The 20,301-nt window shown below is 44.4% G+C and overlaps 1 protein-coding gene across 5 annotated transcripts in view; it reads left to right on the top strand.

Moving 5' to 3' along the window:
- The first annotated feature begins 777 nt into the window (after nucleotides 1-777).
- TCF3 (transcription factor 3) overlaps nucleotides 778-20,301 on the top strand; it is a 132,607-nt gene continuing 113,083 nt past the window's right edge. For all 5 annotated transcript variants that reach the window (XM_070943820.1, XM_070943826.1, XM_070943834.1 and 2 more), the window contains exons 1-3: nucleotides 778-1,437; nucleotides 8,193-8,292; nucleotides 19,425-19,497. In XM_070943820.1, coding sequence (XP_070799921.1) covers nucleotides 8,221-8,292; nucleotides 19,425-19,497 — 145 coding nt within the window. In that variant the 5' untranslated portion in view covers nucleotides 778-1,437; nucleotides 8,193-8,220. The remainder of the gene's footprint in view (nucleotides 1,438-8,192; nucleotides 8,293-19,424; nucleotides 19,498-20,301) is intronic.

Here is a 20,301-nt window from a genome sequence, read left to right on the forward strand (position 1 = left end):
CCCCCATTGACTTTGCTTGTCGGAAGCTGCCCCGGGGAGGTCACAGATGTGACCCCATGACCCTGGGATGTTGCAACTGTTGTAAAATACACGCCAGTTGCCAAGCATCCAAATTTTGATCATGTGAGTGTTGGGGCTGCTGCGACAGTCCATAAAGTGCAAGGGCCAATTGTAAGTCCCCTTTTTCAGCACCCTTGTAACTTGAAATGGTCACAAAACAAAACGAATGCAAGTTGAAGACTACCTGTACAAAACTTATGAAAACTACGTGGCTAGTGAATCTCATTGCAAAAAAAAAAAGGGAAACCCCCAACTACCAAAAAGGGCAGCAGAATGCTGGGACGGACGGACGGAGGGAGGGGGGGGGAGTGTGTTCCTTAATCTCTCTACTATCTGTAGTTTGCCTGGAGTTTTGTAGGCAAGACCTAGTAGTCAGGGCAATATCCATTCAAAATCCCTCATTCTTTTTTTCCACTTTCCTCGGAAATATTTGAGCGCGCGGAGTTTTTTTGTCAGCCGGTTGTTAAGTAAAATGAAAAGAAAATCCCATTGGGAAGAATTCAGCTTCCCATTCTTTTTCCCAACTACTTGGGAGCTCCGAAAAGAACCCTGTGGGCAAAATCAGCCGTGTTCCTCCCTCCTTCACTCCTCCTCCTCCCTCCCCCCCCCCACTTTTTTGGGGGCTTGTGCAGCTGGTAGTGATGGTGGCTGCTGCGGCGGAAGGATACGCCAGAGAAGGAGGGGGAAGGTCTTGATGCGAGTGTCTCTCTCTGTGTGTGTGCATGTGTGTGTGTGGATGTGTGGAAGCAAAGGAGGAGGAGAAGGCGGCGAAGGAGAAGGGGGCGCCCGTCCGCTGCCCCAGCGAGCAAGGGGGTTGAAAAACGCAAAGAGAAAGAAGCTCGGCTATCATGAGCCAGCGAAGCAAGCGCTAAGTGGGCTCCGCGGCCGGAGGATCGGAAGCACTTTTATCTTCCAAGCGCGGATGGAACGTTGAGGAGGCCACATCAAAAGCTCCTGGCGGGGGGCAAAACACCCGATCGAACGTTGGGACAAACATTCGATCGAACGTCGGCGCGGCCGAACTCGCAGCCCGACGGGCAAAGACAGACTGAACCTTCGGGGGAGCGCCTTTCCCCGTCCTCTCTTAATTTATTTTCCCACTCTCGCTTTTTTTTTTCCTTCTCCTTTCTTTTTTTCTTTCTTTCTTTCTTTCTTTTTTTTTTTAAAAAAAAAAAAGCCTCCCTCCCTCGTTTTTACTACATTGTAGCCATTTCCGTTTGCTTGGACATTGTTAAAAGCTGCCTCCACCGTCTCCGTCGCCGCCGGGAGAACAATAGGAAGGCAGGAGGGGCGACCGGGGCGCCCACCCCGGCTGCGCCCCGGGAATCTTCAGCCATACTTGTGGATGTAACCCTCCCCCATCACAAAGCTGAGCAGGTAAGCCTGAGGAAAGGGGGGTGGGTGGGTTAAGCGACTAGGGGAGGGCCTCTGCTTTTAATTTGGGGGGTTCGTTTGTGACTCCTCCCCCTCCACGGAACTATTTTATTTTCGGAGGGGGCAGAGTTGACTTAAGTCTGAGTCTTTCTTCTCTTTCTTGCGGGTCTATAGATTTAACTTTGCTACTTTCCTCGGCTCTGTCCCTTACTTAGCAATTACTCTCTCTGTATGTTTGTTATTAATTTAGGTGTATTTTTTTCCTATTCTTCCCCCACACGCACGCACACTTGTCCTTTCTTTCTCTCTCCCCCCCCCCCCGGAAGTGGCATTAAACTTCATGGGGCGGGAAGTTAGCTGAAGCAAAAGGGGGGGGTCTTCACTCCTTTTGAGGGTCGGGGAGGGGGAAAGCAACAAGCTTTTTACTTCATTGAGCTTTCCTTTAGACCTGCGGGGGAGTTCAGCTTTGGGGGGAGGGAGTAATAACCTAAAGCAGAAGGGGGCTGACTTTCCCCCATTTTCTTGCCTGTGAAGTTTATTGTCCTTAAAGAAAGAAACACTGGGAAGTGATGTTTTAATTTCCCGGCAAAGAATACAGATGCTTCTTTTCAGTTGCAGTTAGTTTGTTCATTTTAATGAAGGGATCCAGAATTCACTCATAGTAGGTACACACATGCACAAGAGTCCCCCCCACACACACACACAAAATTCCCTCTTGCCTATGGGACGTTTTATTAGACTTTGTCCAGCACCAAAACTTGGTGTGTCGGCTATTATTATTTAGTGTGCAATTATCAAACGGTATGGATTCAAGAGGGCAGAGTGTAGAAGGTGTTCGGGAGGGTGATTGTATTCCCGATTATCCTACTTTTACAAGACACCCTTTCTAAAAAAAAGTTTTTAATGTTCTTTCTTCACACTCTCACTCTGGAGAGAAAAGCACACACCAGTTTGATGTCCCTGATTACAATATCTCGTCTCCCTTTTAAATCCCAGTTTGCCAATTCTTTCTCTTTCATCCCACAGACGCCCACCCTAATTTATATTTTACCAGTATACGACCCTCCCTTGCTTCAAAACAAAACAAAACCCCAGCACACGCTAATGAAAGTGACAAACTTTTAAAATGAGAACACATCACATTGACTGGATTATTCTTCTCCAGCTTCCATTTATAAATTCCCTCCCCCACACACACACACACCCAAGAAACCTCCATTCCTTTTGTAACTCTAATATTTCTACAGCAGGTTTGATGTACCAAACCCCAACGTATGCTACCCTCCTCTCCACAATTATTAGATGAACTGCACAAAGGAAATCGGGAAAATACAAGGTTTTAGGCCATGAATGAAATTAAGCAAAGCCTGGGATTAAATGCCTGCTTTATTTAATTATTTATTTCAGGTTTTTGACTTTATTTAAGAAAGAGGTATGGTTCACCACCTACCCCCCTTCCCTCTTCCCTTCAGCAATTTCCTTGGGAAGTTTTGTATGGCAGCAATCTAAGGCCTACTTTTAGAATATCCCAGAATTTAAGTGCAACCACTAGATTTTTGGAACTCTGTGGGGAGAATTCTTTCTGAGAACTTAAGTCTGTCGGCAAAACTATTTCTTCTGACTTCGGTGTCCCTGTGTATAAAACAATTGTCTCTGGTTTAAATATTTGTTGTTGCTGTTTGCCAATTGAATGGGCACAGACCTCTGCTTTTTTAGTTTTCGAGAAAGATAACAAATAGCCACAAAGTTCTTGTGTAATTTGAAATACTGCTTCAAATTCTGAGTGAAACTGTTCCCCAGACCTTAAATAAAACAGGTCATTATTTATGCTGAGTTGTAACGTAGATCTTTTTACTTATCTGCCTAGATAATGTTTTCTTCAATCACTTGTTCCTGTACGTATCTATCGCATGTCTAAAATCTATAGGTTTATCTGTGTGAAATCATTCTGTATACCTGTGTGTAGTATTCTTAAAGCAGCACAATATATTAATGAATCTGCTAATTGGCTGCTTTATTGTGAGCAAGTTGTTGACCGCTGTAAAATAAGTTAGGCCTCAATTGCTGAAAGAGAAAAGGGTTAGACTCCCACGCTGGTCCTCAGATACAGCATTTATCGTCCAGTAATATGGGTGCTGCCGCTGCATTTGAGGAGGGGGGTGAGGCCCCAGATGGCAGCTGCTTGCATATAAGAGATTCCTTGTCTGCTGCATTAAACCAAACTGGAAAGGGGGAAAAAAAACCTAATGTGAATTCTCACACCCCCCCCTTCCACCAGTAATTTAAAAAGAAATTCTAAAAAACTCTGTGTGAACGTTGGAAGTAGATGTCGGGAGCCTTTGAGTTTATTACAAACTTTTCTTTTTAATGCACAGGCAAGACCTCCCCCTCATACACACGCACACACTTTGCTTTGTGTTAGATTTGTTTTCCTCTGGCTGGCTCTCCACCTTCTCCCCCACCCTCAGTCCGCCTTTTGATCTGTTGGTGACTACATTAAGTTGCCTAAAGATGGAACACTTAGAAAGCCAGAAGAGTTCTAGCAAATATCCATAAACCTGCCTGGAGTTTGTTTAATTTTTTTTTTCTTTAAAAGTATGGTAATAGGGGAAGGGGGAGGAGGAGGAGGACGAGGAGGAGGGGCCTGGGGGATGGGGGGAGGGTCCGGGGGAGCTGGTTTGGAGTCTTTGTCCTGAAGGGGGAAAAAAGTGTCCCGCTTCTCAGTAGTGAAAGGAACCCCAAATGAGTCAGGTTGAAGGGCAGCGGGGAGGGAGGGAGGAGAAAACCGCTTGGAATGGGGGGGGAGCAGGTTGGGGGACGCCCGTCAGCTGGGGGGGACAGCCACTTTCTCTAGCGGGGGCGGGGGAAGGGAGAGATTTGAAGAAATATTTTGGGGAGGGGAAAACTCAACGCCACCGCGTTTCCTGCCTGAAGTCCAGCCGCCTTCAATTTGCCCTTGTGTTCTTGTGTGGATCTTTGCCAGCGGAGAGCAGAGAGAGAGAGAGAGAGCACCAGCCGATTGGCAGGGCTGAACCCCGGGCTCTCCTAGAATATCCGTGTCTGGAGTGAGCGAGACCGGGTTCATCAGCCGGATCCAGGCGATTGCTCATGCCCAGAGCACGTGTCTGGGATTCTGCCGTGCCTCAGCTTAAGACTGGCAAGTGCCCTCGGTGGAGGAGGGCTGAAATGCCGTTTAAGGGGGTGCTTTTTCCATCTCCCCCCCCCGCCCCACCCCACACACATATGTGAATGGAGCAGGGGGAGATTTATTTTTGTAAAAAACAAACAAACCTTGATGAAGAGGTAGATTGGTAGGGTACCAATGCTTTCTAACATCCTTTTCTGCTCCTCACCCCAAAAGTGAGGAGAAATTCTAGGGATACCCCACATCTTTGGGGTTATTTTTATTTCGTTGCCACCATTCCTCCCGTGTAGCAATCTGCTTTTCCCAGATTATCTTCATGAGGTAGGCTGGAACTGAGAGGAAGAGACAGGCCCAGTGAGTTTTCCAACAGTGAGTTGAATCCAGGTCTTTGGGAGTGCAATCTGGCCTTCTGGGCAATGATCAAAAGTTTTGTTTTCCACCTTCGAATTTAGCCCTTATTACAAGGAGTTTCTGGAAACACGCTTAGCAACTTTCAGATAAAAAGTAATTGCCAGATAGTTTGCTGAAATTAAAGGCTCTATTGCACCATTACTCAATTGCCTTCACTAAGTTCATAGAGAAAGTGAGTGGGTGTGAGTCTTTCTTTTTCCCTTCTAAATTATAGAGTAAACTGGATTTGCTGCACAGTCTTGTAACCTCATAGTATTCAGTGGGCCTCTCTGCCCATTACATGGCGTAGCCTGAAAAGTCTGGATTACAATCCTAATTGTGCTTTGTGTGGAGTAAGGCCCGTTGGCAATCATGGAGTTTACTCTCAAGTAGACATGTCTAGGATTCTGGACTTTCTACCAACCCACTCAAGCGACACACGTCTGTCTGTCTGTCTGTCTGTCTGTCTGTCTATCTATCTATCTATCTATCTATCTATCTATCTATCTATCTGTCTGTCTATCTATCTGCAAAGGTAAAGATTGCTATTCCCAGTGATCAATATAAGATCAACAATGAATATATAAGGCATAGTTAGAGTACTTAAGAGTTTTTGATTTACAAGAGGCAATGGGGCCTGGGATCATGGAGAAAAGGAAGAGAACCAGTAAAGGAATCTCAGGAAAACAAGAGCAGTTAAATTTGTTGAGTTGTCAACCCCTGATTAGCATGTATTGTAGAAAGTGTGCTCTGGCAATTTGGGGCAAACCCCACTTATGCATTTCTATAGAGTTGGGGGGGTGTCTCCCATTTTTATCCAGCAAAAATAGGAGCACCGAGCAGGAGAGTTGATTGATCTAGTGATGAAGGCGCCAGCCTAGAGACCAGGAGACTGTGAGTTCTGGTCCTGCCTTAGGCATGAAATCTGGCTGGGTGACTTCGGACTAGACCCTCTCTCTCAGCTCAACCCACTTCACAGGGTTGTTATTGTGAGGAAAATAGAAGGAGGAAGGGGTATTAGGTATGTTAGCCGCCTTGTGTTATTTATAAAAATAATAAGGGAAGGTTATCAATAAATAATTGGGTGTATCTTTTCTTCCAAGTCTGTGTGATTCCATGTGAGCGTAAGTGCACAAGTATTTTTCTGTTCACGAGCCTCAAAAAAAAAAAAATGAAGGATTCTAGTATTTGTTTTGTGCCCTGACATGTCTCATTTGGGATCAAAGGCCTGTGTGGAAATTAAATCCCACTTTCATGCTTAAGAAGTACTAAGATCTTTCATTTGTCCTCTTGTCTAATTTGAAACCCCCTTTTTTTTATATATATATAATGAATGGCTTGTACCATACCTTGTGGCAGAGAGTTATACATCCTTTTGTTTGTTCTTGTCGTTGGTGGGTGACCAATAAGCTCTAAAGTCTTATGAGGGGGTTTTAAATAAAATATTATTTTTTGGTAATAATTATATGTTGCAATTCCTGAGCCTTGAAGTTTCTCTGATCTGTAGGTTTTACCAACAAACGAGATTAAATGTGAGGACATCTCACATCACAGCGTGAAGTAATTTTTTTTTTCTTTTTTTTTTTTTTTTCTTCTGAAGACTACAAATTTAAAGCTGTTATCTGGCTGCTTTCCTAGGCTGCATCCCCATTGATCGGATTCACACAAGCAGGACAACTCTCTCCACCCCCTGCCCCCCCCATCAATGTTTTACAGCAGCCTTTCCTTGTTGACTAAGGATTGTGGACATTGTTGTTGTATCTGGAGGTCCCCAGATGCACACACACAAAAAAATGTTCTATGCTTAAAAGGGTTGCTTAAAACTGGGCCAGGTTTACTCTGCAGTAGATCCCACTGAGTTGTGCAGTGTTTACTTCACTTACAAGTACAATAAACTATCTGTGTTCTCATGGTGCGAGTATAAAGCTACGCTCTTACAATCCATCAAGTAATTTGGGTCTTTATTTTGTAATTCTTGCGCTGAGCAGGGGGCTGGATTTGATGACCTCTGTGGCCTCTTCCAAGCCAAGGAGCTGTTAGTAATTATTGTTTATTTTACATATTGGTATGCCACCCACTCCCAAATGATTCTGGGTAGCTTGCAAAAAGACAGACGTTAAAAACCACACAGTCAGCAGCATGGGGCAGTCAAAATTAACAAAAGCTTTCTGCCCCAAGGACACTACAGTTTTTTTTTTATAGTTTTATTTTTTTATATGGGGAGGATTGAAAGTGAGGTGGTGACCAAATGAAGCCGTTGATTAGAGAAAATTGTTCCTCGTCAACACAACTAGCTCTTCCACAGATAAAGCAAAATCTGTGTATGGAAAAGATGGAATTTTTGTGTTCACTGTTAACCTGAATTTTGCTATATAAGACATGCCATTTTTTTATTATTTTTTTTGGATTTCTGCTCAAATGTTCAGGCAGATCAACAGAGCTTATTCTCAGGTTAGTGTAAGATCGCAGTGTAATTGCCCTGTGGAGGTTGGATCACACATTGATTTTTAGTTTTTATAGAGAGTATTCAAAATTCAGATTTTAAGTATTTCCTACTGTGTCTTTTAAGGGCACAGGAAATGAAACCTTTGCTTTATTATTTGCAAGAACAACAACTCCTCTAGTCCGTATTAAAAAAAAAAAGAAAAAAAAAGAGAGGGGGGAGGAATTGTGATTGATGGATTTGTAAATAGATGCAGTATTAGTATTAACTGCAGAATTACTTTGGGAACCTTAAAATCAAAGGTCAGCAACTTTTCCAAGTGTTAGATCGGTAACTGGAGTAACAGGTGATCTGGAATAGAAAAGGCCGTAACCTTTAGATTTCTGCTGTCTCCCCATTCCTGCATTTATTTGTGATTTTTTTTTTAAATTTGTATTGGTTTTGAAGTGGCCCCAGTCAAGAAATTGGCACTTAAAGATACTCTGTGTGTGTGTGTGTGTGCGCACGCTTGCCTGTGTGTGCAAGAGAGAAAGAGTTTTAATTACTCACTTGTTGCTTGCTAGAGAATTTTTGCCCGGGAGGATTTATAATTCTGAGAAATAGTTGCATATTGTATCTAGTATTGAATAACATGAGCTTATTTTGAAGCGCTTCCATTCCATTAAAAAAAAAAAAATCTCTCTTTCTTCTCCACTCCTATCCTGCTTCCTTTCTCCTCCGGTATCGCCCCCTTCCTCCCTCCCTCCCTCCCTCCTTCCCCGTGTCCTTTTTCTAAAAAAGACAGGAGACCATTTCAATCGGTGGGAATATGAACCAGCAACAAAGAATGGCTGCAGCAGGAACCGACAAGGAATTAAGCGATCTCTTAGATTTCAGTATGGTAAGTGAGACGCTGGGGGCGATGGAGGCTCGGTAAATTTCCTGAATTTGGGGTCGTTTTGTGTGTGTGCGTGGGGGTGGGGTGGGGTGGAGATGTCTAAAAGAGCAGCAGCTCCATTTTGTACCCGGCATGCTCTGGGCTGTAAGGGGAGGGGTTGGAGGATACCCCTGGCAGAAGGGAGGGGGGGTTAACTGGGAGTCGCAAACTACAAGCTTCAACTTGTTTGTTCTCTGTACTTAAGAGTATCAAGGGGGACCAGTAATTGCATAGTCTCCTTGTTGTGAAGGCTTAAGGAGATACAGTAGTTTGGCCTGATGGGAAGAAAACAAAGCAGGTAAATCAATCGGATGTCTTCTTCCACCCTTTAAATTTCTCTCCCATCCCCCCCCAACAGATAAAAGTGTAAGGTTCTCCTAACTCTGCAAAATGCTACCATTAATCCAGGTTTGGTTTTCAGCCCACCCCTCTCTCCGTCTGTTTTCTGGCCAAGCCCAGAATTTTAATTTGTGTTTATTGTACTGGGAAATAAGTCCTGCTTGGCCGAATTTCTTGCAAACGATCTGAAATGGACAGGGAAAGTAGCGTTGGCTTGTTGAGTAGGTACGCTTGCCTAAAGCAGGAATTTAGAGGGACGTGTCAGAGAACAGGCAAAGTTCAGAAATGGGTGCTGATCAGTTTGGAATGTATGGCGTCCAAGTGCCACACTGTTCACGCATTGATTTGACATTTTTATAAAAAAATAAAAACTTTTAAAAAAAGAAAAAGAAATGGGTGCTGTTTGGGGGTCCCCTCCTGCCCAATACCTTTTAATTCTTCCAGAGGGGGTATTAGTTGGATTGGGTTGGCTTCTCTGTTGCATCTTTCTATACCTATGTTAACCCCAAATGTCCCAGGCTAAGCGCCAAGGACCTGAGAAAATATCGAGGGTAATTTCTTTGTCCTGGAACTGTGTTTTTCAAAACTTGGCAAGTTTAAGATCTGTGGACTTCCAACTCCCAGAATTCCCCAGCCAGCTATGCTGGGAGTTTGAAGTCCGCACATTTTCTCCAGCCAGAATTCTGGGAGTTGAAGTCCACACATCTTATAGTTGAATGAACAGTGCATTAAATCCTCATGGCCATTGGCGCCATATTTTGCTGGATGTTTCACCAGTAAGTCCAGCATCTCTTTCCCTTTCTTCTCAATACTTTTTTCAAGCCTTCACTGACAGGAGTAGATGCAGTTGGAAAACTGTCATTCAAATTGTACTTCAAAGGGTGGGAGACCTTGGCTTTTTAAGATAAGAGCCTTTTTAAGATAAGAGGCTCTTTGGAAGGAAGCTGGCAGAGGCTCTCCACACCGTGGAGGGAGATAAAGAGATAAGTGCAGAGCAAAGGATGACTAGGGGCGATCCTTGCTGGATCCTTGTTCTTTTCGTGGCTTGTTCGAACGGGGAACATCCTGGTTCTGTAGCAGTGTCCCTTCTGCCAATGTTATGTGGTTTGTTCCCCAATATTCGGTGGCCCATGGGAGGAGCAGTGGGCCGATTGTGTATCTTCTGTTCTGGTTAGTTCCCTTTGCTCTGTTAATGATTGGTTAGTATTTTCTCCTGGTCATGAATGTTTGGGGGCGTCATGCAGTGATCATCGAGGGTTGCTGTAAAAGCTTGTGTTTTTTTTTTCACTTGTTCCACATTGGCAGGAAGGGTTTTTTCTGCTTAAAAGGGACTGCCATCTTCTTTGTGGTCTGTTCTCTTCCCCCAGTTTTCTCTTCCTCTAATTTTTTTTTATTTTTTGTTGATATCCTGCTTTATTTATTATTTTTATAAATAACTCAAGACAATGAACATATTCAACACACCTTCCTCCTCCTATTTTTCCCATAACAACAACCCTGTGAGGTGGGTTGGGCTGAGAAAGAGTGACCCAGCCAGCTTTCATACCTAAGGCAGGATCAGAACTCATAGTCTCTAAGTCATAAGTCCAAAGTCACCCAGTTGGCTTTGATGACTAAGGTGGGACTTGAACTCACAGTCTCCTGCTTTCTAAACTGGTGCCTTAACCACTAGATCAAACCAAATTCTTACTCTTTGCAAATGAATTTCATGCCCCTTAACATGGTGATGGGAGTACACATTTTCAGGGTCTTTAGAATTAACTATGTATTTCTTATTTTTATTTTTATTTATTTATTTATTTATTTTATCATATTTGTATACCGCCCTACTCCCGGAGGACTCAGGGCAGTGAACAGCCAAGATAAAAATACAAAAAACATACAAAAGTTAAAAGCTATTAAAAATAGATTAAATAATTTGGGCTCAAGAAACAAATTTAAAACATCCAATTTATATAAAACATTTAAAACCCAATTTAAAAGGGAGAGTTAGGCCAGACCAGCCTGTTGGAATAAAAACGTTTTTAGGACGCGGCGGAAGGTGTGTAAGTCTTGGATCCTCCGTATCTCCGGGGGGAGCTTGTTCCAGATGGCAGGTGCCCCCTGGGGGCCGCCAGTCGACATTGTTTGGCCGACGGCACCCTGAGGAGCCCCTCTCTGTGGGAGCGAACTGGTCGGTGAGAGGCTACTGGTGGCAGAAGGCAGTCTTGTAAGTACCCTGGTCCTGAGCCATGGAGCGCTCTAAAGGTGGTAACCAAAACCTTGAAGCGCACCCGGAAGACCACTGGGAGCCAGTGCAGCTCGCGCAGGAGGGGAGTCACATGGGAGCGCCACGTCGCTCCCATCACCACCTGCGCGGCCGCATTCTGGACCAGTTGGAGCCTCCGAGTGCTCCTCAAGGGGAGCCCCATGTAGAGAGCATTGCAGTAGTCCAGGCGTGAGGTGACAAGGGCGTGAGTGACCGTGCGTAACGAGTCCCGATCCAGAAAGGGACGCAACTGGCGAATCAGGCGAACCTGATAAAAAGTCCTCCTGTCCATGGCCGTCATATGCTCTTCTAAAGACAGCCGTGAGTCCAGGAGGACGCCCAAGTTGCGAACCCCATCCGTGGGGGCCAACGACTCGCCCCCAATAGTCAGTGGTGGCGCCAACTGACTATCGGGACGTCGGAAACCACAGCCACTCGGTCTTGGATGGGTTGAGCCTGAGTCTGTTCCTCCCCATCCAAATCCGTACGGCCTCTAGGCACCGGGACATCACTTCGAGGGCATCATTGGGGTGGTCTGGGGTGGAGATGTACAGCTGGGTGTCATCAGCGTACTGATGGTACTTCACCCCAAAACCATGGATGATCTCACCCAGCGGCTTCGCATAAATGTTGAACAGAAGGGGCGAGAGGACCGATCCTTGCGGCACCCCACATACAAAGGGGCCTCGGGGTCGACCTCTGCCCCCCTGTCAACACAGACTGCGACCGGTCGGAGAGAAAGGAGGAGAACCACCGTAGGACGGTGCCCCCCAACCCTTCCAACCGGTGCAGCATGATACCATGTTCGATGGTATCAAAAGCCGCTGAGAGGTCTAATAGGCCCAGGACAGAGGAGCAACCCCTGTCCTGAGCCCTCCAGAGATCATCAACCAATGCGACCAATGCCGTCTCCGTGCTGTACCCGGGCCTAAAGCCCGACTGGAACGGGTCTAGATAGGTCATTTCATCCAGGTACTGAGGCAGCTGTCGCGCAACCACACTCTCAACAACCTTCGCAACAAAGCGAAGGTTGGAGACAGGACGGTAATTTGCTAACACAGCCGGGTCCAGGGAGGGCTTCTTGAGGAGGGGCCTCACCACCGCTTCTTTCAGGGCGGCGGGAAAGACACCCTCACTCAAAGAAGCATTTATAATCCCCTGGAGCCAGCCTCGTGTAACCTCCCGGGAGGCCAGCACCAGCCAGGAGGGACACGGGTCCAATAAACATGTGGCCGCACTCAGTCATATTAAGGTAGAGACCCAATGTGGTGTTATAGTTAAAAGCTAGAAGCTGGGAGAGTGTGAGTTCTAATCTTACCTTAAGCACAGCTGGGAGATCTGGTGCCAGCCAGGTGTCTCTCAACCCTAGGAAGCTGGCAATGGCAAACCACTTCTGAAATCTTGCAGAAAACTATACGAACTTGTCCATGCAGTCACCAGGAATCAAGACTACTTCAGAGATATAGGTTGTCCTCGACTTACAAGAGTTCATTTAGTGACCGCTCAAAGTTACAATGGCACTGAAAAAAGTGACATGACCATTTTTCACACTTACGACCATTGCAGCATCCCCATGGCCACGGGATCAAGATTCAGATGCTTGGCAACTGAGTCATATTTAAGACTGTTGCAGTGTCCTGGGGTCAGGCAATCTCCTTTTGCGACCTTCTGACAAGCAAAGTCAATGGGGAAGCTAGATTCACTTAACAACCATGTTACTAACTATTCAACCGCAGTGATTCACTTAACAAATGTGAGAAAAGTTGTAAAATGGGGCAAAACCCACTTAACAAATGTCTGGCTTATTAACAACAGAAATTTTGGGCTCAGTTGTGGTCATAAGTAGAGAACTACTGCATATACATAGCAGGTAGTCTTCAACATATGACCACAATTGTGCCCCAAAGTTCCGTTGTTAAGTGAGGCATTTGTTAAGTGAGTTTTGCCCCAATTTACAACCTTTCCTGCCACAGTTGTTAAGTGAATCACTGCAGTTGTCAAGTTAGTAACACGGTTGTTAAGTGAATCTGGCTTCCCCATTGACTTGGCTTGTCAAAAGGTCGCAAAAGGTGATCACATGACCTTGGGACCGTCATAAATATGAAACAGTTGCCAAGCATCTGAATGTAAATCATGTGACCCTGGAGATGCTGCAACGGTCGTAAGTGTGAAAAATGATCATAAGTCACTTTCTTCAGTGCCATTATAAGTTTGAACGGTCACTAAACGAACTGTTGTAAGTCGAGTTCTTCGACCTATATCTTCGAAGCACTCTTGATTCCTGGTGACTGCATGGACAAGTTCCTATAGTTTTCTGCAAGATTTCAGAAGATTTCACAATTGAGTCCCAAAGTTCCATTGTTAAGTGAGGCATTTGTTAAGTGAGTTTTGCCCCATTTTACAACCTTTCCTGCCACAGTTGTTAAGTGAATCAGTGCAGTTGTTAAGTTAGAAACACGGTTGTTAAGTGAATCTGGCTTCCCCATTGACTTGGCTTGTCAAAAGGTCGCAAAAGGTGATCACATGACCTTGGGACACTGCAACGGTCCTAAGTGTGAAAAATGATCATAAGTCACTTTCTCCAGTGCCATTGTAACTTTGAACGGTCACTAAACGAACTGTTGTAAGTCGAGGACTACCTGTAGACTGGCCTAATTAGTGTGGTCCCTCACCATAGCTACCCTGGACTGAATACAATTCAGCGTAATCGAGCAGAGGCAATCGACCCTAAAACTAATGTGCCACAGATGAAGCCACCTGGCCTGTTAATTTTCTGCATGCAAGTATCTCACGTCGCATATCGTGATTTGCCCTGAACACAGTCACATCTCCTGCAATTTCCAGGGCTGGAAAAAGAATCTTGCCTGGAAGATCGGTTACTAACATGGTTGGCTTGATGTATCTTTCTAGGATTTTTTTTTTTTTTCTTCAACTGAAAGAGCATTCGGCTCAGTTGGACATTGGCCATGTCTGAAGGAACTAACCTCGATTCCCACAAGGTTTTTCCAGAACCTTAGCCAATCCCTTCTCTGGATTGAGGCTACATCTTAGAGTAGGATCCGTTGTTCTTTACAAGTGGCTGGATTTTCTGACAGAAACTTCAAAGCAGGCATTTTTACTGGCGAAGAGGAGCAGCTAGGACCATGATGGCGAACCTATGGCACGCGTGCCAGATGTGGCACGCAAAGACCTCTCTGTGGACATGCGTGCTGTTGCCAGCTGTTCTTCTGGTTTCCGGTGAACGCATGCGTACCGGCCAGCTGGTCGCGCATGCTGGAGCCCCGGAAACCTGAAGACCAGGTAGCCGGTACATGCATGCGGAGTTTCCAGGCCTCTGGCACGCATGTGCATTCCGGTTTGGACACTCGGTGCCATAAAGGTTCACCATCACTGTCCTAAGAGGTTAGGTGGCTTGAAAAGCAGTCTGCGTGAACGATGGGAGGCCCAGCGATGAATAGAGACCTTATTGGAGCTGAATCAAAAGCCATAAATTGATAGCATGCAACATAGTAAAACTGGGAAGCCAGTAATTGGATAAACAGATATATCTAAGGAGTTCATTTTGATAGTGTTAACCATCTTACTTGAAAGCAAGCAATAGCAGATACATGATTGCTATTGTAATAGCTGGCACTTGAAGACATAACTAGCTTTTAATGTACGTTATCAGTTAGATACAATTTTGTATTTGTGATTTTATAAACAGGTCTCATTTGAAAGCCTCCCCAGTGCTGGATTGATAGATATTTTCACAGGCCTTCCTGTGGGGTACAAGCAGGAAGATTTTTTTTTAATTTGGAAGGGAACTTCCAGCTGGACTGAGACTGTGAATGTGTATTGAGCGAGGGTAAAATAAGGAATGATAAATGTGGGAGATCTTTCTACTTTTATGATTTTTTTTTTTTGCATCGTGCAAATGTTTTTGAACTGGTCTGAATTTAATCTGCCTTCCTTCCTTCCTTTCTCTCTTGGCCCGAAAGAGAACATTTCCCAGACAGATGGGATTAATTTTGTCATGTTCGGCAGGTCACTGCAAGTGCTGCCTGTTTTACTGTTTTGCTATTGTTCTTAAGATTTGGCGTTTGTTATCTTACACAGCCCGTCACATTTGAGGGTGAGCAGGAAGTAGAACTCCCAAGGATCTGGTGGGGGCGGGGCTATGCAAATAAGGTCTAGATGGGTATTTGGTGGGGGTTTTTTTTATCCATATGTTTAGTGTTAATGTTGAAATTCGACAAAAAGTTTTCAGAAAAGCAAGATGATTTTTTTAAAAAAAGATGACTACTTTGAATTAAAATGGAATAGTATAGTATTTGTTAACGCCAGTTGTTTCTAGTTTGTGCCTGTGAAGAACTCCTGTCTTCTGTTTCTAAATAACCGCTAAGTTAAAGGCCTTAGTCACTTCACTTGATAGACTATTTTTTAAAAAAACGAGAAACATCTTTCTTTTGTTTCCCCGAAAATAAGACATCCCCTGATAATAAGCCCAATCGGGCTTTTGAGCGCATGCGTTAAAATAAGCCTTCCCCCGAAAATATTTAAACGCAGAGCTGAAAATCAGGTAAGACGGTAAGAGGAGCCCCATCTTGCTCCATGCACCCCAAAATAATAAGGCCTCCCCAAAAATAAGGCCAAGCGCTTATTTCGGGGTTCCACAAAATATAAGACAGGGTCTTATTTTCGGGGAAACATGGTACATGCAGAAGGTATATAAGGCAGCCATCACTCCCTGAAAACAGCATCCTCACTTGTTCCACACGAAAAAAAAAATGAGGGGGTGTGGCATTACTATTTCATTATTTTTATTTTTATATGGTGTTTTTAGATCCTTGTAAGCCGCCTTGAGTCGCCCATGTGCGAGTAGGTGGCAGTATAACTTTTCTAAATAAATAAATTGCTCATATAAATAGAGAATATTTGCTGCTCAGGATTGACATTGAGGGGAAATGCAAGAAAACAAGTAAGCTCAGAGCGCACCAAGGACCCCTCACTGCTCATATTCCCCATTCCTTAGAATAAGTGGAAATGCCTTTCCCCAAAAGAAGCCCTCTATTTTTGAGAAACAGAAAAGGAGAAAGGATCAGAGGAGGCATTATCTATGGCAAGGGTCTCCAATCTTAGCAACTTTAAGACTTGTGGACTTCAACTCCCAGAATTCTGAGAGTTGAAGTCCACAAGTCTTAAAGTTGCCAAGGTTGGAGACCCCTGATCTATGAGACCAACATAAGGGATTATTTGTGATTTAGGGTTGAAATGAGGAGTCCTTCATGCTCTCTGAGCTTATTTGTTTTCTTACAGACATTTCATTACCCAACTAGGTAACATCTTCAGTGCTACTGATGTTATTCAACTGGGCAATGAAAAACAACCTGCTAAAAAAACAACCAAGCTCAGAGAGCACTAAGCACTCCACATTTTCTGTGATGCCTTGCTGGACCAGGGCAGAATTGCCTCTTGAGAGGGTCTGACAACTTGCATTTCACGGGTAATGTACTCCAATTGAAAATCTGAAAAATGCTTTGTAGCCTAATTTGAATAGGTCACCGATAGTCCTCAACTTATAATCTTTGTTTAGCAACGGTTCAAAGTTGCAACAGCACTGAAAAAAAGCATTTTACAACCGGTCCTCACACTTAATAACCATTACAGCATCCCTACGGTCATGTGATCAGAATTTACCAACCAGCATGTCTTTATAACAGTTGCAGTGGTCCCAGGGTCATGTGGTTACCACTTGTGATCTTCCCAGCTGACAGTCAATGGGGGAAGCCAAAGTCACTTAATGACCAGATGATTTAGTTAACAACTGCAGTGAGTCACTTAACAACAGTAGCAAAAAAGATGGTAAAATTCGGTGCAACTCACAACAGTCGCCTTGCTTAGTGTTGGAAATTCTAGTCCCAATTGTAAAACCTATTTTTCAAAGCACCTGAAAGCAGGACAAGAAGCAATGGGTGGAAACTAGTCAAGGAGAGAAGCAATCTAGAACTAAGGAGAAATTTCCTGACAGAACAATTAATCGGTGGAATGATTTGCCTCCAGAAGTTCAGGGTACTCCATCACTGGAGGTTTTTAAGAAGAGATTGGACATGCATTTGTCTGAAATGGTATAGGGCAATAATGGCTAAACTTTTTGCCATCACGTGCCAGGAGAGGGGGGGGGTTGGGGGTGGTTCGCACGCGCGTGTGCCCACACTCATAATTCTATGCGCCCTGCCCTGCGCACGCAACCCCACTCCCTCTCTCCCCCCCCCCCCCGCTCGTGACACATGATGGCCTGGCAGGCCCATTTTTCTTTCTTACCTGACTCCAGATCCTCTCTATGCATCTGCGGAGGGCGAAAGCAGCCTTTCCCACTCCCTCGGAGGCCCTCCAAAGGCCTGAAAGGGCCCATTTCCCAACTCCCGGTGGAACAGGAAGTGATGTTTTTTGCTGTCCCCAGCCTCCAGAGCTTCTCTAAGAGTCTCTGGAGGCTGGGGACAGCAAAAAATGTCACTTCCTGTCCCATCAGGAGTTGGGAAATGGGCCCTTTCAGGCCTCCGGAGGGCCTCTCAGGGAGTGGGAAAGTCTGCTTTCGCCCTCCGCAGATGCATAGAGAGAATCTGGAGCCAGGTAAGAAAGAAAAACGGGCCTTCCCCACCTCACCCCAGGCCCTCCGGAGGCAGGAAACAGCCTGTTTCCCTACTTCTGGTGGGCCCAGAAGGCCCGAAAATCAGCTGGCCGGCACATGCATGTGCGCCAGAGCTGAGCTGGCGTGCCAACTGATATGGTTACACGTGCCACCTGTGGCACGCGTGCCATAGGTTCGCCATCACGGGTATAGGGTCTCCTGCTTGTGCAAAGGGTTCGACTAGAAAACCACCAAGGTCCCTTCCAACTCTGTTATTCTGTTAATTACCTTTAGTTCAGTTCCTGGCAGCTCCATGTAAAAGTGTTAGAATTGCCAAAGGCATTTTCCTCTGGCAGGATATTGACCTTTAGCTGTCTTACAGAGAAGACAGAATAATTGGGTTCACACAACATCTTCTCCCCTAACCCATTTTAACAAAAAAACATGCCATTTCTAAGTTCCCATAACATATTATGGGCTAAACGTGATATCCTGGTTTGAACATGTTGAGCCAGTCTACTCACCCTCTTTCTAGTCTAGTTAAATATGTTGTGTGAATCCAGTCTGTGGTCCTTCCAGATGTTTCTGGAAGGCAGCTCACGCTATCTCTGATCATTGGGCAGACTGGCTCAAAACAGAGGAATTTGAAATTACAGCTGGATAGACCCAGAATGCAGAACAGAGATAGGCCAACGACCTGGCTTCTCACTGGACAGTTGCCTATGCCCATCAGGAGCATTCTTCATTCAGCCAAGACCTTGGAGTGACCCTCGAGTTGATCGGTCTTCCCCAGTTTGAAGCCTTCCAGATGTGCTGGGTCTCATCCTGACACATCTGGAGGATATCAGGCAGGACTATTTGTCTGGTTTGTGGGGACTGTTCAATTATTTTTTTAGAATGGGGACTTCTCTGTTCAACCTTTGTGGGCAGCACACTTAAAAGGGGAAAGAGGCATCAAATATGTCCATACAGAAGGACCAATATAAGGCAGTATAGCGGCTCCCACAGCTATTTGGGAAAAGAGGTGAAAACACACACACACACACTCTGCTGGAAGTTAGTGTGTTGGTCCTTCCTCCCTCTTCCCACTGCTCAGGTTTATCTGCCCCTTACCTGCTCAGGAACTGGTTATTGCTTCATTTAGATAACACGCCTGATAGCAGGTTGGGGAAAGCTATGCTAACAGCTGTGCTTCTACCTGTTCTTTAGGGAAGGACGAAATCTACCTTGTACTTTTTGGAACGATTCCTAAGTGAACATAACTGAGATCTTTTAGAAATGCAGTTTTAAGGGAAATAGAAATGCATTTCCAACTGACCATCTACATTCATTTTAAGAATCCACTTCTTTGACTCTTATGGGATCAGGCTTCCTCTGTGAAATGCAATCCCTAGAGATGCCCTTCTGAAATTTTTGATATCCAATCGATGTTTTCATTTCCTAGGCATTTGAAGAGCTATTTCAGAATATTAGAACATTAGGGTTTCCTTGCTGCTTTATTCTGATTTTTAATGCTTTAATTTATTGCCTTGATTATTGCCGCTTCTGATTTTTATCTTATCCTTGCAACGCTCTCTGGGTGGGTTTTTCTATTGTTTGCATAGTGGTTTTTAAATAGCAAACAGACCCAAGATAGGCAGCCCAATAATTTAACTCTGCAGAAGATTTATGGTCTATCCAGCAACTGCACACACAAAAACAGCAACAGTTTTTGCAAACAGTTTGAAGAGCTCACTGATGAAATACAACAGCTTTGTTTCATTTTGGATTTTGGCTACATAGCTAAATCTGTGGCAGTACCTCTCAGAATGTTTTTAATTGCTGAATTATTTCCCTTTCTCCCCACACCCATGTTCTCCAATGTTTAATCTTGTTATTGTTTGCTTTCTTTTTTTCTAGATGTTTCCCTTGCCAGTGACTAATGGAAAAAACAGACCCACGACTCTTGGTAGCACGCAGTTTGGTGGATCAGGTATTGCTTAATTTTCTCTTCCCTTTGGGTAGGAAACAGCCCAAGCTCTTTGATATAGATGTAACATGTTTTCAAATATTGAGACTATGGTTAAAAATCTGGTCCGGGGACTTAAGGCTTCCTTTTCCCAGTTAAACACCACTATTTCGGTTTTTTTGTTTGCCTTGATCTCATCTGGAGGGCTATTCACATAAAAGATGATCTGGAGCAGGGATCTAAGGAAGAAAATGACATCCTGCTATTTTGACTGTGCTATGGGTTTTTTTTTTTAAAAAAAATATGGGCTTATTTTTGAAAATGTACTTCTTTATGCACTGATAATGTTACCTAGTTTGGGTAATGAAATGTCTGCAAGAAAAAAGAAGTTCAGAGAGCACCAAGGACCCCTCATGTCAACCCTGAGCTATTCTTCTTTATTGGCACGTACTTACTTAGCAAAGTGCTCATATTTTATAAGCTAATTGACTTCTTCTTCTTCTTCTTCTTCTCCTTCTTCTTCTTCTTCTTCTTCTTCTTCTTCTTCTTCTTCTTCTTCTTCTTCCTCTTCCTCCTCCTCCTCCCCCTCCTCCTCCTCTTCTTCTTCTTCTTCTCTTCTTCTTTTCTTCTTCCCCCCTCCTCCTCCTCCTCCTCCTCCTCCTCCTCCTCCTCCTCCTCCTCCTTCTTCTTCTTCTTCTTCTTCCTTTTTAAAAGAAGTGGTTTTCAATCTTAGCAACTTCAGCATTCTGCAGGAGAATACTGGGAGTTGAAGTCCACACAAAGTTGCCAAGATTTAAAAACAGTGATTTAAGCAATTAAAGCATCTAT

Source organism: Pituophis catenifer, unplaced genomic scaffold (assembly GCF_029215685.1).
Source record: "Pituophis catenifer annectens isolate HBS135680 unplaced genomic scaffold, rPitCat1.0.hap2 SCAF_1, whole genome shotgun sequence".
Lineage (NCBI taxonomy): Eukaryota > Metazoa > Chordata > Lepidosauria > Squamata > Colubridae > Pituophis > Pituophis catenifer.